Source organism: Barbatula barbatula, assembly GCF_947034865.1.
Source record: "Barbatula barbatula genome assembly, chromosome: 2".
NCBI classification, from domain to species: Eukaryota; Metazoa; Chordata; class Actinopteri; order Cypriniformes; family Nemacheilidae; genus Barbatula; species Barbatula barbatula.
This window is the reverse complement of record NC_136767.1, coordinates 5,251,810-5,270,099: the sequence shown is the minus strand read 5'-3', so window position 1 is coordinate 5,270,099 and position 18,290 is coordinate 5,251,810. Positions and strand designations below refer to the sequence as shown.

General features: G+C 38.4%; 2 protein-coding genes across 13 annotated transcripts in view; one reads left to right on the top strand and one right to left on the bottom strand.

Moving 5' to 3' along the window:
• The window catches only part of hnrpkl (heterogeneous nuclear ribonucleoprotein K, like), an 18,088-nt gene extending 13,088 nt beyond the window's left edge, over positions 1-5,000 (bottom strand). For 10 of the 11 annotated variants that reach the window (XM_079481508.1, XM_079481513.1, XM_079481515.1 and 7 more), the window contains exons 1-2: positions 1,501-1,617; positions 426-535 (exon numbers count right to left, since the gene is read on the bottom strand). In XM_079481508.1, the coding sequence (XP_079337634.1) occupies positions 426-486 (61 nt within the window). In that variant the 5' untranslated portion in view covers positions 487-535; positions 1,501-1,617. Of the gene's footprint in view, positions 1-425; positions 536-1,500; positions 1,618-4,920 lie in introns of those variants that run through there. The other variant, XM_079481511.1, reaches the window with a different exon arrangement.
• ntrk2b (neurotrophic tyrosine kinase, receptor, type 2b) lies at positions 3,918-18,290 on the top strand. Of its 2 annotated transcripts, none has more exons than XM_079481484.1 (18): positions 3,918-4,470; positions 5,886-5,960; positions 6,057-6,128; positions 6,249-6,317; positions 6,422-6,567; positions 6,694-6,845; positions 7,871-8,003; positions 9,576-9,887; positions 10,195-10,212; positions 10,335-10,352; positions 10,456-10,484; positions 10,958-11,057; positions 12,946-13,134; positions 13,437-13,567; positions 13,829-14,001; positions 15,441-15,681; positions 16,709-16,867; positions 17,459-18,290. In XM_079481484.1, exons 1-18 carry the CDS (start codon positions 4,277-4,279, stop codon positions 17,642-17,644), a joined length of 2,397 nt encoding a protein of 798 aa, XP_079337610.1. In that variant the 5' UTR covers positions 3,918-4,276; the 3' UTR covers positions 17,645-18,290. The 2 variants fall into 2 exon arrangements, with proteins under 2 accessions (XP_079337610.1, XP_079337611.1); XM_079481485.1 differs by lacking the exon at positions 3,918-4,470 and adding an exon at positions 5,211-5,285.

Sequence of the window (18,290 nt, the reverse complement as noted above, 5' to 3'; positions counted from 1 at the left end):
AAATGTTATTATTAAATCTGAATCGGTGTAGACCAAAGATCTTTGTTAAAAAATCATTTTACACAGTTTTTTGTATAAATAGGTCTAAGCATTTAAGTACAGTCAGTTCTTTACATATTTGATATATAACCTCTGTCAACTCATAGGCATCTACATATATATGCCTATAAGAGAATAAGTAATTTTTCCATGCAAACATACAAGATGGTAGTAGATGGTGTATCTTCCCACACATGATGTGACTAGTTCTTTTTTTACAAATTCAGTCAGTTACTTGCAGTTTCAGAAACACTTTTAATGGCACATCGAGCCCCCCACACATGCGCTCAGACCATTTTCACAACGCAAATTCCTGTCTATATAATTCCACACTATATATTTATATAATACTTAAAGACATCAGGTCATTTAAGAAACTACGTTACCGTTAGTGTCAGTGTTGCTAAATGTAGTCTCGTCTTCCTCCTGTTTAATTTCTGTCTCCATTGTCTTCAGCCAGCAGTGTAACTGGAAAGGCTGTCCGCGACGGCTAACTCTGAGAACAACAGAGGGCAATGGACTTTGAAATGCATTAAACAACACTGGGTTCGTTGGGGCCGTCCGAAGTAAATAGGGATTTTAGCATGCTACCCCTGTAAAAGCAATGTGACAAAAGTATCACGACATCATGATTATTTGATCGAAAACTGGCAGTGATTTAACGAATATCATGTACTACGCATCTAAAACATGATATTTCCACGGTGCAAACCTCGATCGTTGTTTTTTCGACAAAAACGTGTAACCAAACGTTTACGGATAGGCATGTCATACATTGAAAATATTTAAATATAAGGCCAGCGAAAAACAAACTGCAATTTTGTAGACAAAAAAAACCATTAACGCTACACAAAACATTCCCGCTGTCAGGTTATATATTTTAGGAACTAAAAGGGGCTGTGCCGAGGCCCACTTCTTCAAAATGGTGCGCATGTAACGTTAGCATTTAGCCTGTTAGCCTTACCTTGACAGTATAATACTCCACCATCAATACACAACATTTACTGAACGTAAAAAAATAACTAATTTCAAATTAAGATGACTACAACGAGTCTAACTCCGTTAAGAGACCATAAACATTTTTTGCAGGCGATTCATTTGCTACAAAATGGCTTGTTTTCTTTTTATCCCCTATCACCATAATGTGAACAAAACGACGACACGAGGTTTATTAAGGCCATGCACTAAAGCAAAGACGGCTTTTTATGCAAGACTCGTTTTTGTTTTGATAGAACCGAACATTAAATAATCTCGGTTGACTGGTGTCTGTTGCTGCCCTCATCAGCAGGAAACTCACTCCATTTTGAAAATGGATAAACGTTATCTTAGGAAACTAGCGGGATAATTTACAGCACAGCGACGCATCGAATGATACCTAAATTATTTATTTCGCCCGTTATAAACTGTAGGATCTGACGCTTAGACGTACCTATACAATTCTTGATTCATTAAATAACAAACCTGCAGGCTGCCCTCCCGTCACACCAGTTTTCGCCCGAAATTGTCTGCACCTTCTACCTTGATTTCATTGTAGGTTTACGTGCATTGTTTTAGTTTTGTCATTGGCTTTAACGTAAACCCCACTCGCAATACTATTGGTTTAAAAGACTGTCAAAAAAAACTAAGACTATGATTGGCTAATGTGGTCGTCAGTACACGATGTTGCCCCGCCCATTGGCTGTCGTTTACATTTTGCTCTATCGTCATAGCAACTGAGGAGCGCTGTCACGGCTTTATTCTGTTAAATCTGTGTTGCTGGCATCAGACGTTACGTAAAAAGATATTTTCTTATTTCATGTTGTAAATGACAGGTTATATTGGTACATATGTGGGATGCAGGTTCTATGTGGATGCTTTGGCATTCAGCTTAGCTTAATATAATACAAATACAACTTATAGAAACGAAATTGTTTGATAACATACCTAATCTTAGTCTGGTGATTTAACTAATTTCTTTAGATGAAAAGACTGTTTAGTATGTAGGACAAAACCTAAAAAAACTATTAATAAATAAATGTAGAATTCTTATAAAATGCACATATTGCTATTAAAATGTGTATACAAATAATTGAATGTTTGGTGAGATAAACAAATAATGTAAAGCAATAAAATAGATGGTCGGAGAAATATAAAAGAATATTTAACAAAATGCTAAACTCATAATAACCATTTTCCCTTAATCGTTTATTTATTTTCCCTTATAGCAACAGGCTAAGAGGGTGTTGATCGTTCATCAGTAGGCGGGTCTACGTCTAAACAGCTACGTTTGACATTTTTAGATCCTGTTGTAGTCCGAAAAGAACAGTAGCTAGAATAGGTTGCTCCACTCATAAGACATGCAGGTGTCATTGTGTGTGTCTGGGCGTCCGTATGTGTATTTGTGGTAAGCTTGGGTTGTCTGTTTATATCGTTCTGACGTGTATTCAGAACAATTCTATGCTTTAGACTTCGTGCTTCTCGGCAACATATAGCCTGAAGATAATACGCATATGCGCATGCGCAGGCAAGACCCGGCCACCGATGCATGAGCGACGTCCTCCCGTTAGCATGTTGTGTTAAGGAAAAATAAATACGGAACCACATAAAGAAATAAATGAAGAGATAACTATAATTCTAAATTCAAAAACCATGTTTTGTATTATGTTAACACGTTTTTATTGTGTGTTAATGGGTTAGTTAGCTTTATTTGTTTAGTTACGGCTCAAATCAAACCAACTGCAGTTGAATTTAATCGGACTGCACAATAAACAAACATGATTTTTAAATGTTTGAGTTATCTCATATTGAAACCAAACTCTTCAAATGAAAGATTAAGGGAAATTGTTTTTTTGGTTTTAGCTTCTTACACATTTATTAATTAGTTTACGTGTTTTAACAGCAATAGGTGTATTTATGCACATTTATGTATTTATTTGTGTTTTTTGAAGGTTTCGTCCTCTGTAGTATAGTTGGGGTAATGTAATCTTCTAAAGGCATAAATAAACAGTTAACTCTGTATAATCTGGCTTGCAGTTCACAAATAAAATGTGTTGGGCAATGTTTTGCCTTTGTCGCCCTCTCCTGGTGTAACATAAGCCTAACACTAGACAATTTCACTCCTGCGCTGTACTCACGGCACTTTGGTACACTAAGGCCCTCATTCTGACATTCAGTTTATCAAAATAAAATAAAAAACATGTTCACAAAGTATTGTATTAACATCGACTCTAACTTTCCTCGCAAGCACAGGTGAGAAATGCAACTGTAAGATTAAAAGTCAAATTTTTCGAATCCATCACAGCTTCACGCTGCTCTCTTCAAACAGGCTGTTTTTCTCTTCAAACAAATCTCTTTCATGTTATTTAGTCTCCACACATAGGCTACACCTCTATCATCACGATTGGAATGCAAGACTGATATAACCAGTAAAAACAGTCTGGCATTTTTGTTTAGTAATTATTTTCCTAGATGCAGCCCATCTTGTGCGTCAAACCGCACGTCACACTCTGGTAATGGCTATTCATGAAGTTGTGGTTTTGTTGAGAAGAGCACGATGGAAACGCAGCACAACCCCGCATTCGACGCCAGCTCCAATTGTTTAACACACAATTCACATCAAGTAATCACCTACAAATAACTCGATGTATACATTAAAAACTGACACAACCGCTACCGTCAATCCCTATTATCGACGTGCATATCCCGAAAGATCGCGACATTAACACCACAGATGATCGATTAGGCTATTGCCGATATCACGTCGTTGAAAGCATTTTAAACATCTCCCTCCACATATAATTGCATCGATGGCTGAGGAAGATGCGGTCGGAGATCAATAAGCGCTTACAGGTACGCGCTGCTGCCTCTTCACGCGATCACGCGCGCGCGCGCACACACACACATCACCAAGCGCCCTCACACACCGTCTCGCTTGTTTTGTTCCCCAGCGCTGGATGAGAGGCGTCAGCAACAGCACCGCAGCCCGGAGACATAGCCCGCAGCCGCACGTTTCACCAGCCCCAGGAAGCAAAACCTACAACGCGCATCATTTTGTCAACCGAAAATTGCAGTGCCCAAATATCCCTTTGCGTTATCTATCACCTGTCTCCGCGGAAAGAAGGCCACTCCATGACAGTCTCGCATCGCGCACAACGTCTTTGCGCTTTCCACAGCAGCGGCGTCTCGTTTCGCGCGGCTCAAACACTATAAGACGTTCCACAATATTTGGTTTTATTAAATACGTCGCGTCGCACCTGCTATGATCGCAGAGCTTCATGGAATGGCTCGCTGGGGATTGTGTGGGGTTTTATTCGGGATGCTGAGGCTCGGCTCGGCTTGTCCTGTATCGTGCTTCTGCACTGCTTCGAGGATCTCGTGCGTCGATCAAGAACCGGGGATCGACAATTTCCCCGTGTTGGTGCCGGAGTCTGACATGGAAAACATCACGGACATGTAAGTGAACCGTTATGAGAATTTACCGCCGCGCGTGTGCTTGACAGATGACAGAAAAAACGCGTGTCCGTGTGTTTGTGAGCGACTCGTCGTTTACATTTTTGAGGACCGTTGCGTTGTCAATAAGTCTAGTGCACTCTTTAGTCTGTCGTGTGAAATCGTGCGCCGGGTGACATCCATAACCTTCGCACGTCAGACACTGCCGTGAGCATGTGTGGAGTTTGCTATGGCAAATAAAGGCGTGTAAATAATATAAACACTTGACATCCAATAACACTGTTTAAATAACGGACATGTAACGTACGCGTGTGTCGTATGTGTTTATGTGTTTTGTGTCGCGCGTGTGTAGCCTATGTTAGTGAGCGGTTGTAAGGGGTGGGGGCGATATGGTAAATAGGCAGTAAATTGGCGTGATAACACATTTTAAAGGACCGTCTTTGCATTCTTTACCTTTCCGAAGGTGGCGATTCCTAGCGTAGTTTAGTAAGCTTGCTGACTCACTCCGGCTAACTTTCTCTTCCCGAATAGGAATAAGACAACGTTATTGGGTTACACGAGTACAATGTATAAATTGGCCACATAAAGCAATAAAATATAGATAGGTGGAGATATAGTATCCGGTTCATAACAGATTATCACTGATGATCTAATCTACTCGAGTGCTTGCATTAGACAGCACTGAAAGACTAGTCGACTTGAAAGACCGTCAAGCGATTCAATTGGATTGAGGCCGGTGAAGAAATGCGCGTTATGGCCTGATATAAAGAAGACATCACGTATTATTGTGAACCGTTGACTTTGTGAAATGTGGAGTTGTAAGCATTAGTTTGCATGCAGTCGTTGTTTTTGGTTAGTTTGGGAGTAGTCTCGTGTCCGCAGAGCTGTAGCATCGGCGCCTACGCAAAAATGTCACTCCGTTTCCACGACAACGGCACACCGGACTCACTCTATAGTAGTGTAGTGAAATCATGACTTGTTCGTGCACTGTTCTGTTAACATCTTTTATGTATGGAGGGTTTGATAAGATGGGATGTAAAATGCATTTTGTAGCCGTCACTGAAAATTGATGATTTGATCATTTATTGGTCGATAAGCGAGTTTGTGTTTGCTAAAAACATTGCCTAGGCTATTTAAAATGAGTTTAAAAGAACGCATGTTAATTAAATGGCACAAACACATTGCACTAATTTAATATGGTACTATAGCTAGGGTAGTATTTTGGTAATATTATTCTTATAGGTAATATTACTTTTAATTAAGAAATTGTTTTGGAAATGTGTTGTATTATACCTTAGTACCAAATAATATATGTACAATATAATACCATTTATGTATCATTACCATGTGGTAATAATGTACCATTGCACTGCCCCAGATCATGTGTTTGTAGTGATAATAATGTTTTCTTTTTACAGATATATTACAAATCAACAAAGGCTATATACAATCACTGAGGACCATTTGAAGTTCTACTCAAATCTAAGGAATTTGTAAGTATCTGGATTTTTTGGGATCATGTCAAATGTTAATGACATCTTATGACAGCAAGCCTGTGAGCATTAAGTGTAAACTTTTTCCTCACACAGAACAGTGACCAACAGTCAGCTGACTTCTGTATCAACAATGGCTTTTTTTAACAATTCCAAACTTCAATATCTGTAAGTCCCTTTTTCACACAACATTGGAATTTAATATATTTGTCAGATGATGTCAGACATTTCTGCATTGTTTTTCTTCATCTTAAATCATTTTGTCATTTCTGTTCTCTTTCCCTATAGGAATCTGAGAGACAATAACTTATCAACACTCTCATGGATGGCCACTCGTAATGCCAACATGTTGACTTTGTAAGATCTAAAATTGCAAGAACTGTATTTATATACAGTACACTGTGCATGCAGCATATAAGCATATTTCTGTCTGTAGTCGAACATTGTTTGGGTTTGTTTAGGTTGCTGTCTGGGAACCCCTTGCAATGTGCATGTGAGAACATCTGGATTAAAGTGTGGTTGGATGAGAGTGAGAGAGAGGGGTTGCAGTGTCTACAGGAGGGAGGCGAAGCCGAAGCCCTCTCTGAACTCACTCTGCCTTCATGTGGTAATTCAAACTATGTATTCAATGCATATCTATATATATAGAAAATATAGAAATCGTGCTGTTCTATGGCACATGTGAAAAACTGTAGTAAACTTGAACATCTATTGTACTGCTTCTCTCTTTCAGAGCATCCACTTGTGGAGGTTAACCCTTTGGTTGTCGATCAGATGGCAGGAACCGATGCTACAGTAATATGTAATGTGTCCGGAGCCCCACCCCCTGAGCTTTCCTGGAGACTAAATTCAAGTGAACACCCTCCTTTAATAACCAACTATGAGGTAACATATTCATATGATCTTATTTGTTCATTTAAGTTTGATTTGCTTTTGCGACAGCGACGTTACATTTAAGTGAATCATTGTAATGCCATATCAGCATGATTACAAATGTAATATTGCCTTTACACAATAGTTAACGAAATAGAAATTTAACCTTCTTGTGCGTGTCTAAAGCATCACATTAGAACTAGAAGAAAACACTTGGGCTATTTTTGAGAAGTTTCTTTGACTATTTGAGAAAAATCAGAAACTTTGTTGTTCCACCTGGTGTTTTATCAGCCCTTTTCGAACATCTCCTCCAATCCGATATGAGGAGCAGATTTAACAGTTGTATAATCTGTGCTGACCTTGTTTACCGCATAAACTCTAGGCCTACCGATGTCTGTATCTTCACATCAGTTTTAACATCTCTACTCCTTACTCTATTTCACACATTAAGGACACTTAAACACTTAATCTCTATGGCATCCTGTAATGGGCTTTCAAATATCTCAATTGAACACAGCACTGAAACCGCAGAAACTTGACACTAACCTCTGAAAGCTTTGTTTCCATTAATATTTAAGAAGATCACTATAATACTTACATTATAGGAGCCTTCATTCACAGTGAAAGCAGAAGTCTGTATGGCAGGTTAAACACACTGTTTTGAATAAGAACATATACTATTTAGCACCAGTTAATAATATTTAGTTTGGCATGTTTGCTATTGCAGTGTGAACGATAATTTTATAAACGTACTTTTAAGATCTATTCGTTTTCCAGTCGCCTTAATCTATTAAATAAAAGCGTAACACAAAATGCTATCTTCAAAATTAGAATTACTGCAAGAATTACTTTCCATGAAGTTGTGACATTTTAAAGTAACCGAATAAATAAAATTATTAACATATTAAGCCTAGTTGAGCCAATGTTGCCATGTGTAGTCTACCCAAGGCCACAAACCCTTGATAACACTGGCTTGATAACTATTGACACTCTTCTCTTCAGTAAAAAATTAACCATTCAAATCATTTTCTTTACAGGTCAGCCAAATGGGGCTCGAGTCAGTGTTGACTCTAAGCGGACTTTCACCTGATGACAACCGCAGAGAGCTCACCTGTAGCGCCGAGAACATTGTGGGCCATAAAAATGCTTCAGTCGTTCTCAATATTCTTTGTAAGGATTTATGGTTTATTGTGTGGAATTGCTTTATTAAAATTTCTATAAGCAGTATTTTTTTCAAAACAACAGCCAGAAGTTTGTTTTTGCATGACCATTTGTCAACCTCTGTTTGACATATGCTTGTGTTCAAGTTTTTAATTTAAGTTTATTTATATATTGTAACGTTTTTCATAATTTACTTCACATCAGCTTTACAGAAAACACAGAATGGACAAGACACATCAGGTCAGAAGTAGTCGCTACACACAAAATAGTAACACAGAATACAAAACCAAACATGCCTAGCCCACTAGTTTTTGCTTCCTCCTTATAAAAAAATCAAAACACTCTATAAAGTGCTGTCAAAAGCATGCCAAACCAACAGGTGGCGATATAACTCTAACCATGAAGCCATGTTGGCCAATCAGAAGCCTGGAATGTGACGTCAAACAAAGAAGATAGCAACTCGCATTCCAACATCATACGCCAAATCAAAGTTTCTAAAAATCGTCACTCTGCCAGGAGTTTTCAAATCAGTTCAGTTTCGGTGACCGAGGAATGTGTTTGCGTGTGGACGAACGACCAAACCGCATAGACAAACTTCAGTTTTGAAATACCCGTGTTCTTGTGGACAGGGCCTTAAACTGTGCCAAATAATTAACTACAGATGAGCTAATCAAGTATTTTTTTTATATTTCACGTCCCTGTCCAATATTTTACTCATATGTAGTCGTGTAATAAGGGGGTAATGTACAGCAAGCAGGTTGTTATTGCAAAATCAACCTTTTCAATGGGATCACCTTGTCAGGGTTAATTTTCCGATAACAACCGGTCGGCTATACATTATCCTTATATGCTTGTAAAAATTTACTTGGACTACAGGTCTTGTCTGTGCGTACCACGGCTACTTACCACATGAGAATTCCACAGTGCAGCAAAAACATTTAAAATAAATACCAGACTCATCGCATGGGAATTCATAACTATTTTACTAGTTCTAGAAAATGTACAATTGTTAGAAAAAGCAAAAACCTTTATCCCCACCCCTAACCTCTAAATCTAACCATCACTGCCTAAAGCAGATTGTACTAAATCTTATGTAAAAATGTACGAGATACAAATCTTAGTGGAAACGGAACCAATTTTTGGACATTCACAATGTGACATATTTTTAACATGTTTGTTTGCATACATTTTACTAACATCCATTATTTCAATATTTATTGAATTAAAAGCAGTAAAAAGAACACATTCTACATTGGTACTACATTGATTTAATGTTTTCAATTATACTGGGATAATTTTTGTTGTCAGTCTTTGTTGAAACCTTTTAAACCATTTTGCTTTCAGTCATATATTGTATGTTCCTTCCCATTGTTTCATGATATTACAGTAAGCTTCTTCATTTTTTATCATCCTCTTGTATTTCTCCCCCTAGTGCCCTCTTCTACCCTTCCACTCCATGTGCTGTCATATGCTTTCCTTTCGTCAGACTACAACAAATGTTTCCACGTTCCTCTTGTTTACTCCTGTGGTCACACTTCCTTTCCACCTCCTTTCTTTTCCCTTTTCTTCCTCCTGGGCCAGTTCCTCCTATAGTGCAGCTGTATCAGCCTGTGAGAAACCAGGACTGGTGCATCCCCTTCACTGTGACCGGCAACCCAAAGCCTGAGTTGTGCTGGTACCACGACGGAATGCTGCTGGAGGAGCACGAGTACATCAGGACTCAGATCCATGCCATCACGGACACAGGGTATCACGGCTGTCTGCAGCTGGTCATCCCCACTCACATCCATAATGGTATTTACACGCTGGTGGCCAATAATGAGTTCGGAGAGGCCAGCAGGAACGTCTCGGCACACTTTATGCTCATGCCTGATGTGGATCACTCTGGGACAGGTGAGCTTGGGCTTTCTGGTATCACTGTACCATGGATGTCACGCCCTGCTCCTGGGTGGGTCACCGTCATGTAGTATTTACTGCCATCCTGATTTAACACGCCTGCCAGTAAATGAGGGTTAGAGCCAAACTCTGCTGGATGGTGGCCCTCCGGGTGCTTGATTTGACACTCCTGCACTATATGCCGTAATGTGATGATTCAGATATAATATTATTTATTTATTTGATTAATATTGCAGCCTAAGTTTCCATTTGTATATATAATGGCAATTAAAAGCAATTAACTTTTTATTGTTTACGTCTACAGACTTAACGTTCTACTATGGTATGTAACAATGTGACGTATTTTGTTACATTTTACGTTAGAATATACTGTCAATTATTTACTGGATAATAATTTTAAATTCTCTGTTTTGTTAAATGACTGCTGCGAAATGTTTTACACAGAAACAACGTTAAGTCCAGGTAAGTGTGTTTTGTTTTTCAGATATTCTTACATGTGTTTATTTGTTCATAAGGTCTCTTTGAATTACAATTATGTACTAAGTCTTATTTTTTTCTTTTTAAGAAACCCCGCCACTAGAAGACAAAGTTGCGGTATGTTGTCTCAGGGTTTACTAACTCAAGCCTCTGATTTGTGCAGAATATAAATTTGACTTGATAAAAAACCCAAAATAAAACTATGTTTGCAGAAAAGCATTTATGAAGGAAGTCTACGGGGCCATAATTTCACATAATGTTAAAGCAGAAATGTAAAGCTTGTTTTGTTAAAAAAACACTTTAAAAAAACACTAAATTATTAATTAAATATTGTTTTATTATTTGCAATTGAGCATTGCAATAATTGTCTACATGTTTTCGTTTGCTTTTACAGATCGAGAAAAATCTTATTTTTACACTCTCTGTACATGCAACTGATAGATTAAGCTGGAAATATTATTATTCAAGCACATTTGTGGCTTTAGTAAAAATAAATCATTTTATAAATGCATTTCTTTGATACATCTTGAATGTGTAAGACACATTCAAAACCCTTTGTAAACATTGTTTGTATTTTCTCTCTTTTCTAGGTGTATATAGTGGTAGGAATAGCTGGTGTTGCTTTAACTGGATGCATCCTAATGTTAGTTTTCCTCAAGTATGGCAGAAGCTCCAAATTCGGGATGAAAGGTTAGTGCATCATTGCTGTTGATTGCTTGTTTTTTAATGTTAAAATCTACATATTTACTTTTATGGATATTTACTTTGGATGATTAAGTGCATGCATAGTCCATATGTGCATAGTATTTAGTTTATGTCTAGATGTACATTTACTTTTACATTTACATCATTTGATAATCTTGACAATCTTTGTAATCTTTCACCAAAAAGTAGGGCATTTACATTTTCTTTCAATTTCTGCTGATGTCACATAAGCTTTACAGGTTGTTGGATAATGTTAAACCACATTTATTTAAATAGTTATTGACTTATTAAGTCATGTTTGAAGCTGTTGTAAAACGTCAAAACATGGTCCTTTGTGACTATCCATTTACTTTGTATACAGTCACAAACAGCTTACACTATATACTATATTTGTTTATTATATGTTATGAATAATAGATGGCGGGCCGTTGAATTCTGTTAAAATAATGCACACCCCAAGTTGGTAATGCGGTCAAGACGCAAAGCGAAGTTCAACGGAGTAAATTATTCCGCTTATACCACGGTTACCACACCACCATAAGACGTGGTTATGATGTTTTATCTCAAGACATTTGTAAGGTATTTGTCCCGGAATGCACTTGTTGGTACTAATTTCTCATCTGAAGCCATTGCTTGAGCCTGCACATGCAGTTATCAGAGAGCGAGAGGAAGACAGACAGCGCACATGCACACGCGTTTGCTTCTCTGAGAGAGAAAAGCAAAGTATCTATATATATTTTTTTCGTCGTATTTAACACCCCTGTCATATAAAAAAGTATAAGGAGAAAAAACGTGACACAAGAGATTTTTGCGCCAGCTACAGTTCTCGCAGTGGCATAGAAAGCTTGCTGCTGTGTGTTTAAAGTAACGTTTACACATTCCACAGACAAATTCAAGTGTCTTGTAGTTACATCTCAAAACTCAGGACTTTTGAAAACACCTGGAATAACTAAATCCATCAAAGGGGGTCGAGCTTTCTCATTTGGCACCTAAACTCTGGAATAACCTTCCCGATACTATTCGAGGGTCAGACACACTCGCCCAATTTAAATCTAGATTAAAGACACATCTTTTCAGCCAAGCATTCACTTAATGCATAATATGCTAAATAAACCACCAGAGACTGCATTTATTAGATATTATTTACCAGAATAATCTTGCTTGTCTATAAACACCATGCACTGTGCTGTGTTTTACCTTTTATCTGTTTTTTCTTATTTCTCCTGTAAAGCTACTTTGGAACAATGCACATTGTGAAAGGCGCTTTATAAATAAAATTGAATTGAATTGAATATATGCTTAGTTTTTCGTCTGGACAGTCCTGTATAGCGCTGTCGTCATTGTTGTTAAGATGTTCATGCTGTCCATAAATATAAATAGTTATTTCTAGTCATTTTGTCTGTTGTTAGAGCCGTATTCAGTGATGGACAGTAGGCTACTGTACAGTATAACCATATTCAGTTAAACTTGGCGCAGGGATATGGAACTGTAATTTGGTCGACATCTGGAACTACTTAATAGGTGTGCATTTAACCCAAAAATAATGCACACCCGCCAATCAGAATGAAGCATTCGACAGCCCCGTAGTATAATGTTTAATATTGTTTATTCTAGTTTTACTGTTACATTTATATGTTTATCAAAAACCTTTGTTGTTTGATCAAAGTGCTGTTACTGCTGTTTTATAAAAGCAATACGCCTCGAAGTGATTTTACGCCATAAACAAATGTTTAACTTCTAAACAAACGTCCTTTGCCTTTTTTTAACAATGTCCTTGTTGAACACTTGATCATGTATAATTCAGTAGCCCAGTAATAAAATACAATTTGTATTGATTTTTGCATCGTCTGGGATATTTTCCTCTCTCCATCAGGATCTTCATCTGTCATCAGTAATGATGACGACTCAGCCAGCCCACTCCACCACGTTTCCAACGGCAACAACACCCCATCATCCTCGGAGATGGGCCCGGATGCCGTTATTATCGGAATGACAAAGATCCCAGTCATTGAGAACCCGCAGTACTTCCGCAACCCCGGCAGCTTGCTGAAATCCGATACGTGTGAGTTGCCATGGAGCGCTGGGCGACCAGCGACCCCACTCCATCATCTGAGATAGATTCCCGTCCTAGGTTGAGCCTGGTCAGTTGTCATAGTAACCTCCCCTTCTGTCACCATGGCGATAATATCAGGGGCGGCTGACGCTGTGTAACTTAATCATTGTTGAACTGTAGCCATTCTGCAAGCATTCCATTTAACTCGCAAATGTAACTTGCAACCGCACAGAAACACACAAGCATCATGGCAAGCACTACTCGCATTTTTAAGGAAACATTTTTGACGATTTGTATTCCCCGTTCTGCAGTTGTTCAGCACATAAAGCGCCACAACATTTTGCTCAAGAGGGAGCTTGGAGAGGGCGCCTTTGGGAAAGTGTTTTTGGCTGAATGCTACAACTTATCACCCGACCAAGAGAAGATTTTGGTGGCTGTTAAGGTATGTTACATCAAAAGTTAAAACCAGAGTACAGTACATTTTACATTTACATTTATTCATTTGGCAGACACAGTACATGTACCTAAAATGCTAGACAAAGCAATACAGAACTGACGAGACGACCTGTTTGTAGTGGCGTCTCCCATACATCAGATTTTAATGGCTCCATTGTTTTAAAACTGACATTGATTTACTGCCCTGCACGTTATAGTACATAAGAAAGAATGAACTAAAATACCAAAAAAGTGTTTCTTGTCTTAGACGCTTAAAGAAGCCAGTGAAAGTGGTCGAGCCGATTTTCACAGAGAAGCAGAGCTTCTGACCAACCTGCAGCATGAGCACATTGTCAAGTTTTATGGAGTGTGTGTGGAAAGCGACCCCCTCATCATGGTGTTTGAGTACATGAAACATGGAGACCTCAACAAGTTCCTCAGGTTTGAATTTATTATACGAAATTGCTTGTGTCTTGGGAATACATTTCTATTGCCAGTTTAATTCCTGTGGGACTATGAGTTTGCTTTATTGTAAATGGTACATAGGCTACTGTACAACTTTTTGGTAATAATGGTTTTTGGTGTCTTGTTCCTACCAGGTTTACAGAGTTTACAATGTCATGTTATAAACTTTAAATCTTGAGGCTATACTTTAGGAAAAGCTATGATATTTCTGTCCACATATTCTTAAACTAATACTTTTACTAATACCTGGTGCCATTGCCAAACATTGACGACAGCTGTATTTAAACACAATAAAAGGAGCAGACTGAACAGAAATGATCATCAAAAACTATATTGTTTCAACTTATAACACTTAAGATTAAAATCAACTATCTTTTGTTGGTGTCGATTATGATTTGGGTATGTGTCTAAAAAAATATTTCATGTACTGTATGCCCAAATCAGAAACTGGGGAACTAGGTTATTTTTCACGTAGCGTTAACTTTTGAACGCATAGGGTATGTTAGCCTCAGACGTCACGCCCACGATGAACGTCTCATGCATATGGCACACTTCTTTGGAAACACTTCAGCACGTTCGAAATCATCATCTGATTGGTTCAATTTCGCAGGATTTACGGTAGACCTACGTGTCGCGTTCTTTAACGGACCGCCTGGAAACAATGAAGCCGTCTGAACTAAGAAGTAAACTGTCGTGTTTACAACGGTAGCTATATTAATTTATCCCGACAAAAAAACGCATTAGTAATGCGGTCAGGGGGAATTTTCGGCCTCCACCTAAGCTCCGCCCACAAAAACGTGTCACAATGTGTATTAACAGTAAAGGCCTCTATACATATTACAGTAATTCATACAGTTCTATACTCCTAGCTACTTTTTCAAGTAAGTTGTATGTAGCTAACTACTTTTTTAGATGGGTAGCTAAGCTCATCTAACTAATTTCAAAGTAGCTTCCCCAACACTGTTAATAATATCAATAATGAATCATATTAGCGTCCACACAATGGAGGATTAAACATTTATTATGTACAACCTCTTTAAATTTGAATGGATTTTGAATGTCTGTCAGTGTTTTATCATTCATCAGCTTGAAATAAATCCTTGTGAAAGTCATTACAAATCATTACAATTTTGTTTTGTTAGAGTTGTGGTGTGGGCTTCGCTGTGCAACTATTGTGAGTGTTTGTTCTAACCAACCAAGATAATACATTTTGGGGGTTGCTTTGTTTCTTTTTTTATAATGTTATGCTTGTAGTCGAACCTATAACATATACTGAATAGTAATAAAATCAATTTAGGCAAAATCCTACTACACAGCTGTATATGGAACAACAAGTGCTCTAATTTGCCGTCATTGTGCTTCGTCAAACAGGTTTTGTACCCGAAATAAGCTCTTTTGTCCCTTCTCTCTTGCAGGGCTCATGGTCCGGATGCAGTACTCATGGCAGACGGGCAGCATAGTTTGATGGTGGAGTTGACCCAGCCTCAGATGCTGCACATAGCTCAACAGATAGCAGCAGGCATGGTGTATCTGGCTTCACAGCATTTTGTACACAGAGACCTGGCCACACGCAACTGTCTGGTTGGAGAAAACCTGTTAGTCAAGATAGGGGACTTTGGCATGTCCAGAGACGTCTACAGCACCGACTACTACAGGGTAAGTGGAATCATCTTAGTGTGTCTAATGTGGGTCACTAATGTCGCTTTATATTATTTATGATTGTAATGTTTTTTTTATTTGTCAGGGTTGCCAGATTGTTGTAAACAAAACTAGCCCAAAGAGCCAATACAAAAATTCGAAGAAATGCGACTCTTATATTCCCAAAATACACGTTTTACAGACCGTTATGCATAACACACAATATCTTCTTTAAAATATAACAATACAATAATCCAATATTTACTTATTTGGAAAGTGGGCATAATAAACAACTTTATGTGATACAAGACCCCTTAATGTTGGGGTTTTGATCACTCTCTCTGTCTCAGATGATGATTCACTGACTGCACATTATCCCGAGCATATTTATCCAAACGGCTGATTAGAAATGAGAATGCCACAAAAAAGTTCCCCACAGCGAGTTCCTTCAGAAAAAGCCCAGACCATCTGACACCAAACGGCTCTCCCAAACACAAACCCTGCCAACAGCCGGAAACACTCCGCTGTGTCAGCAGCCCTGTGTGTGTGAGAGAGAGAGAGAGAGAGAGAGAGAGAGAGAGAGGAATATAATCTCCCCCTACTGTAAACTGAAAAACACAGAGGACACTTTTTTTCTTGCCATGATAGTTTAAGACAGGAATCTTCAGGAAAACCGTAATGCATGTATCACTATAAAGACGGTATGGTTGCAAATTGGCATGTTTTATATTAAGGGTTTCACAATATATTGGTATTGACAATAACCGTGGTTTTAGTACACTTGACTGAATTAAGTGTGTTGTAAATATATCACAAATTTCCATTTCTGGTTGTGTCATGCTACAGTATTCATTGAACGTTAAAACAAACCACAAAAAAGTCTTGCCGCCTTAAAGGACATGTTCGGGGATCAGACAGGGATCTTATAAAATGTTAGCTTGTCATGGGAACATAGGGTACGTCTTATAATGGCTAAAGGAGTGGAAGAGATAGTAAATAGTGAGAAATTGTATTTATTCATAATCATTGTTTTCTATAATAACAGGTGGGAGGTCACACCATGCTGCCCATTCGCTGGATGCCTCCAGAGAGCATCATGTACAGGAGGTTCACTACAGAGAGTGATGTATGGAGTTTGGGTGTTGTCCTCTGGGAAATCTTTACCTATGGCAAGCAACCCTGGTACCAGCTCTCAAACAATGAGGTAATTGTCATCCCAGATCGAAACCAATGAAACATAACAATCCATCTGCATAAAGTAAAGTTGTTACAAAGATTTAACGGATTCAACTCCATGTGCAGCATTTCCACCTTTTTCATTTTATCCCTGTGAACCTGAAGAGGGCGGAAGTGCATTTTCAGCTTTCAGATTATGAGGACACGTGAATTGTAAACAAACAATGACCCGCACTGATAAATCATTTATAATAAACGCTGCAATAGTCCATAAAGAAAATAAGAATTGTTATTGTTGGTTTCATGCTGATTGTAATAAATGTGTCTGATCATTTCTGCCTTTGTTAGTCATCTGTAGAACGCTGTCAACCTAACTGAGATCAGTGCAGCAGGAAATCATCTCTGTTTCTTTAATCTGAAAGTTGAGCACGCTAGGCCAGTGGATGGCAATGTGCTTCATCTCACATGTTTAAACAACAGCTAGTTTTAACTCCCTTGTTTAGCATTTAGCTGGATTGTAGTCAATTATGGCAATTCTAGGATTTCTTGTGTCACAGAGCCATAGTTTTAACACAATGTAATTCTTACTGGTAATCTCTTTTTCTACTGCCTCCCGCAGGTGATCGAGTGCATCACACAGGGTCGGGTGTTGCAGAGACCTCGCACCTGCCCCAAAGAGGTATATGACCTAATGCTGGGGTGCTGGCAGAGAGAACCCTACATGAGACTCAACATCAAAGAAATCCACAACCTGCTCCAGAGCCTGGCCAAGGCCTCACCCGTTTACCTGGACATACTGGGCTGACACTGTGGAGGATCTGTTTGTTAGTATGGGTGTGTGATCGGTAGTGAGAAAGTGTGTGTGCACGACATAAAAGGAGAAATGGATGGATTAGATTGTAGATTTGTGTGTGTGCGCATAAAAAACGGCTAGTGCTTTAGCCTTCTCACCACATAGACTAAAAGCCTTAAAGTTGACTGTGTGTATTGCTTTGAGTTTTTCCACGTCCCGCTATGTCCATATCATCATTGGTTTTTTTTTAATCCTAAGTGGTCTACAAATGAACAAATGGAAGCGTTTGATTGTTGTAAATAGTTGTTAAAGACGATGTAGACCTTTTGTTTTACAACCTTTTTGAGAAAGGAAACTTGCGTTCAGGAAGTTTACAATTCGTTTGTTTTCAATCACCGTTTGTTTATTCGAATGGACAAAATATGGTACCCAATCATGAGCACAACGTTGTCCAAGCCCTGGCGGACTGTAGGCAGATCGCAATACTATTCACACAGCAAACTATGGAGTCATGTAACTGCCAGCTTTAATTTGTTTCGTTTCGTTTTTATGATTCGAAATGCATTTAATATAATTTTGGACTATACTACTAAACCATCTTCTCGTTGCCATCTTTTGATGTCTAACACTTAGGTTGATAAAGGCATTTTGGGATGTA

Bases quoted from the DNA above. Each gene is read 5' to 3' on its own strand.
- ntrk2b (XM_079481484.1), top strand. From the start codon at position 4,277: ATGATCGCAGAGCTTCATGGAATGGCTCGCTGGGGATTGTGTGGGGTT. The intron at 13,135-13,436 runs GTGAGTTGCCAT...CCCGTTCTGCAG, and splicing joins CTTGCTGAAATCCGATACGT to TTGTTCAGCACATAAAGCGC. The intron at 14,002-15,440 runs GTTTGAATTTAT...TCTCTCTTGCAG, and splicing joins GACCTCAACAAGTTCCTCAG to GGCTCATGGTCCGGATGCAG.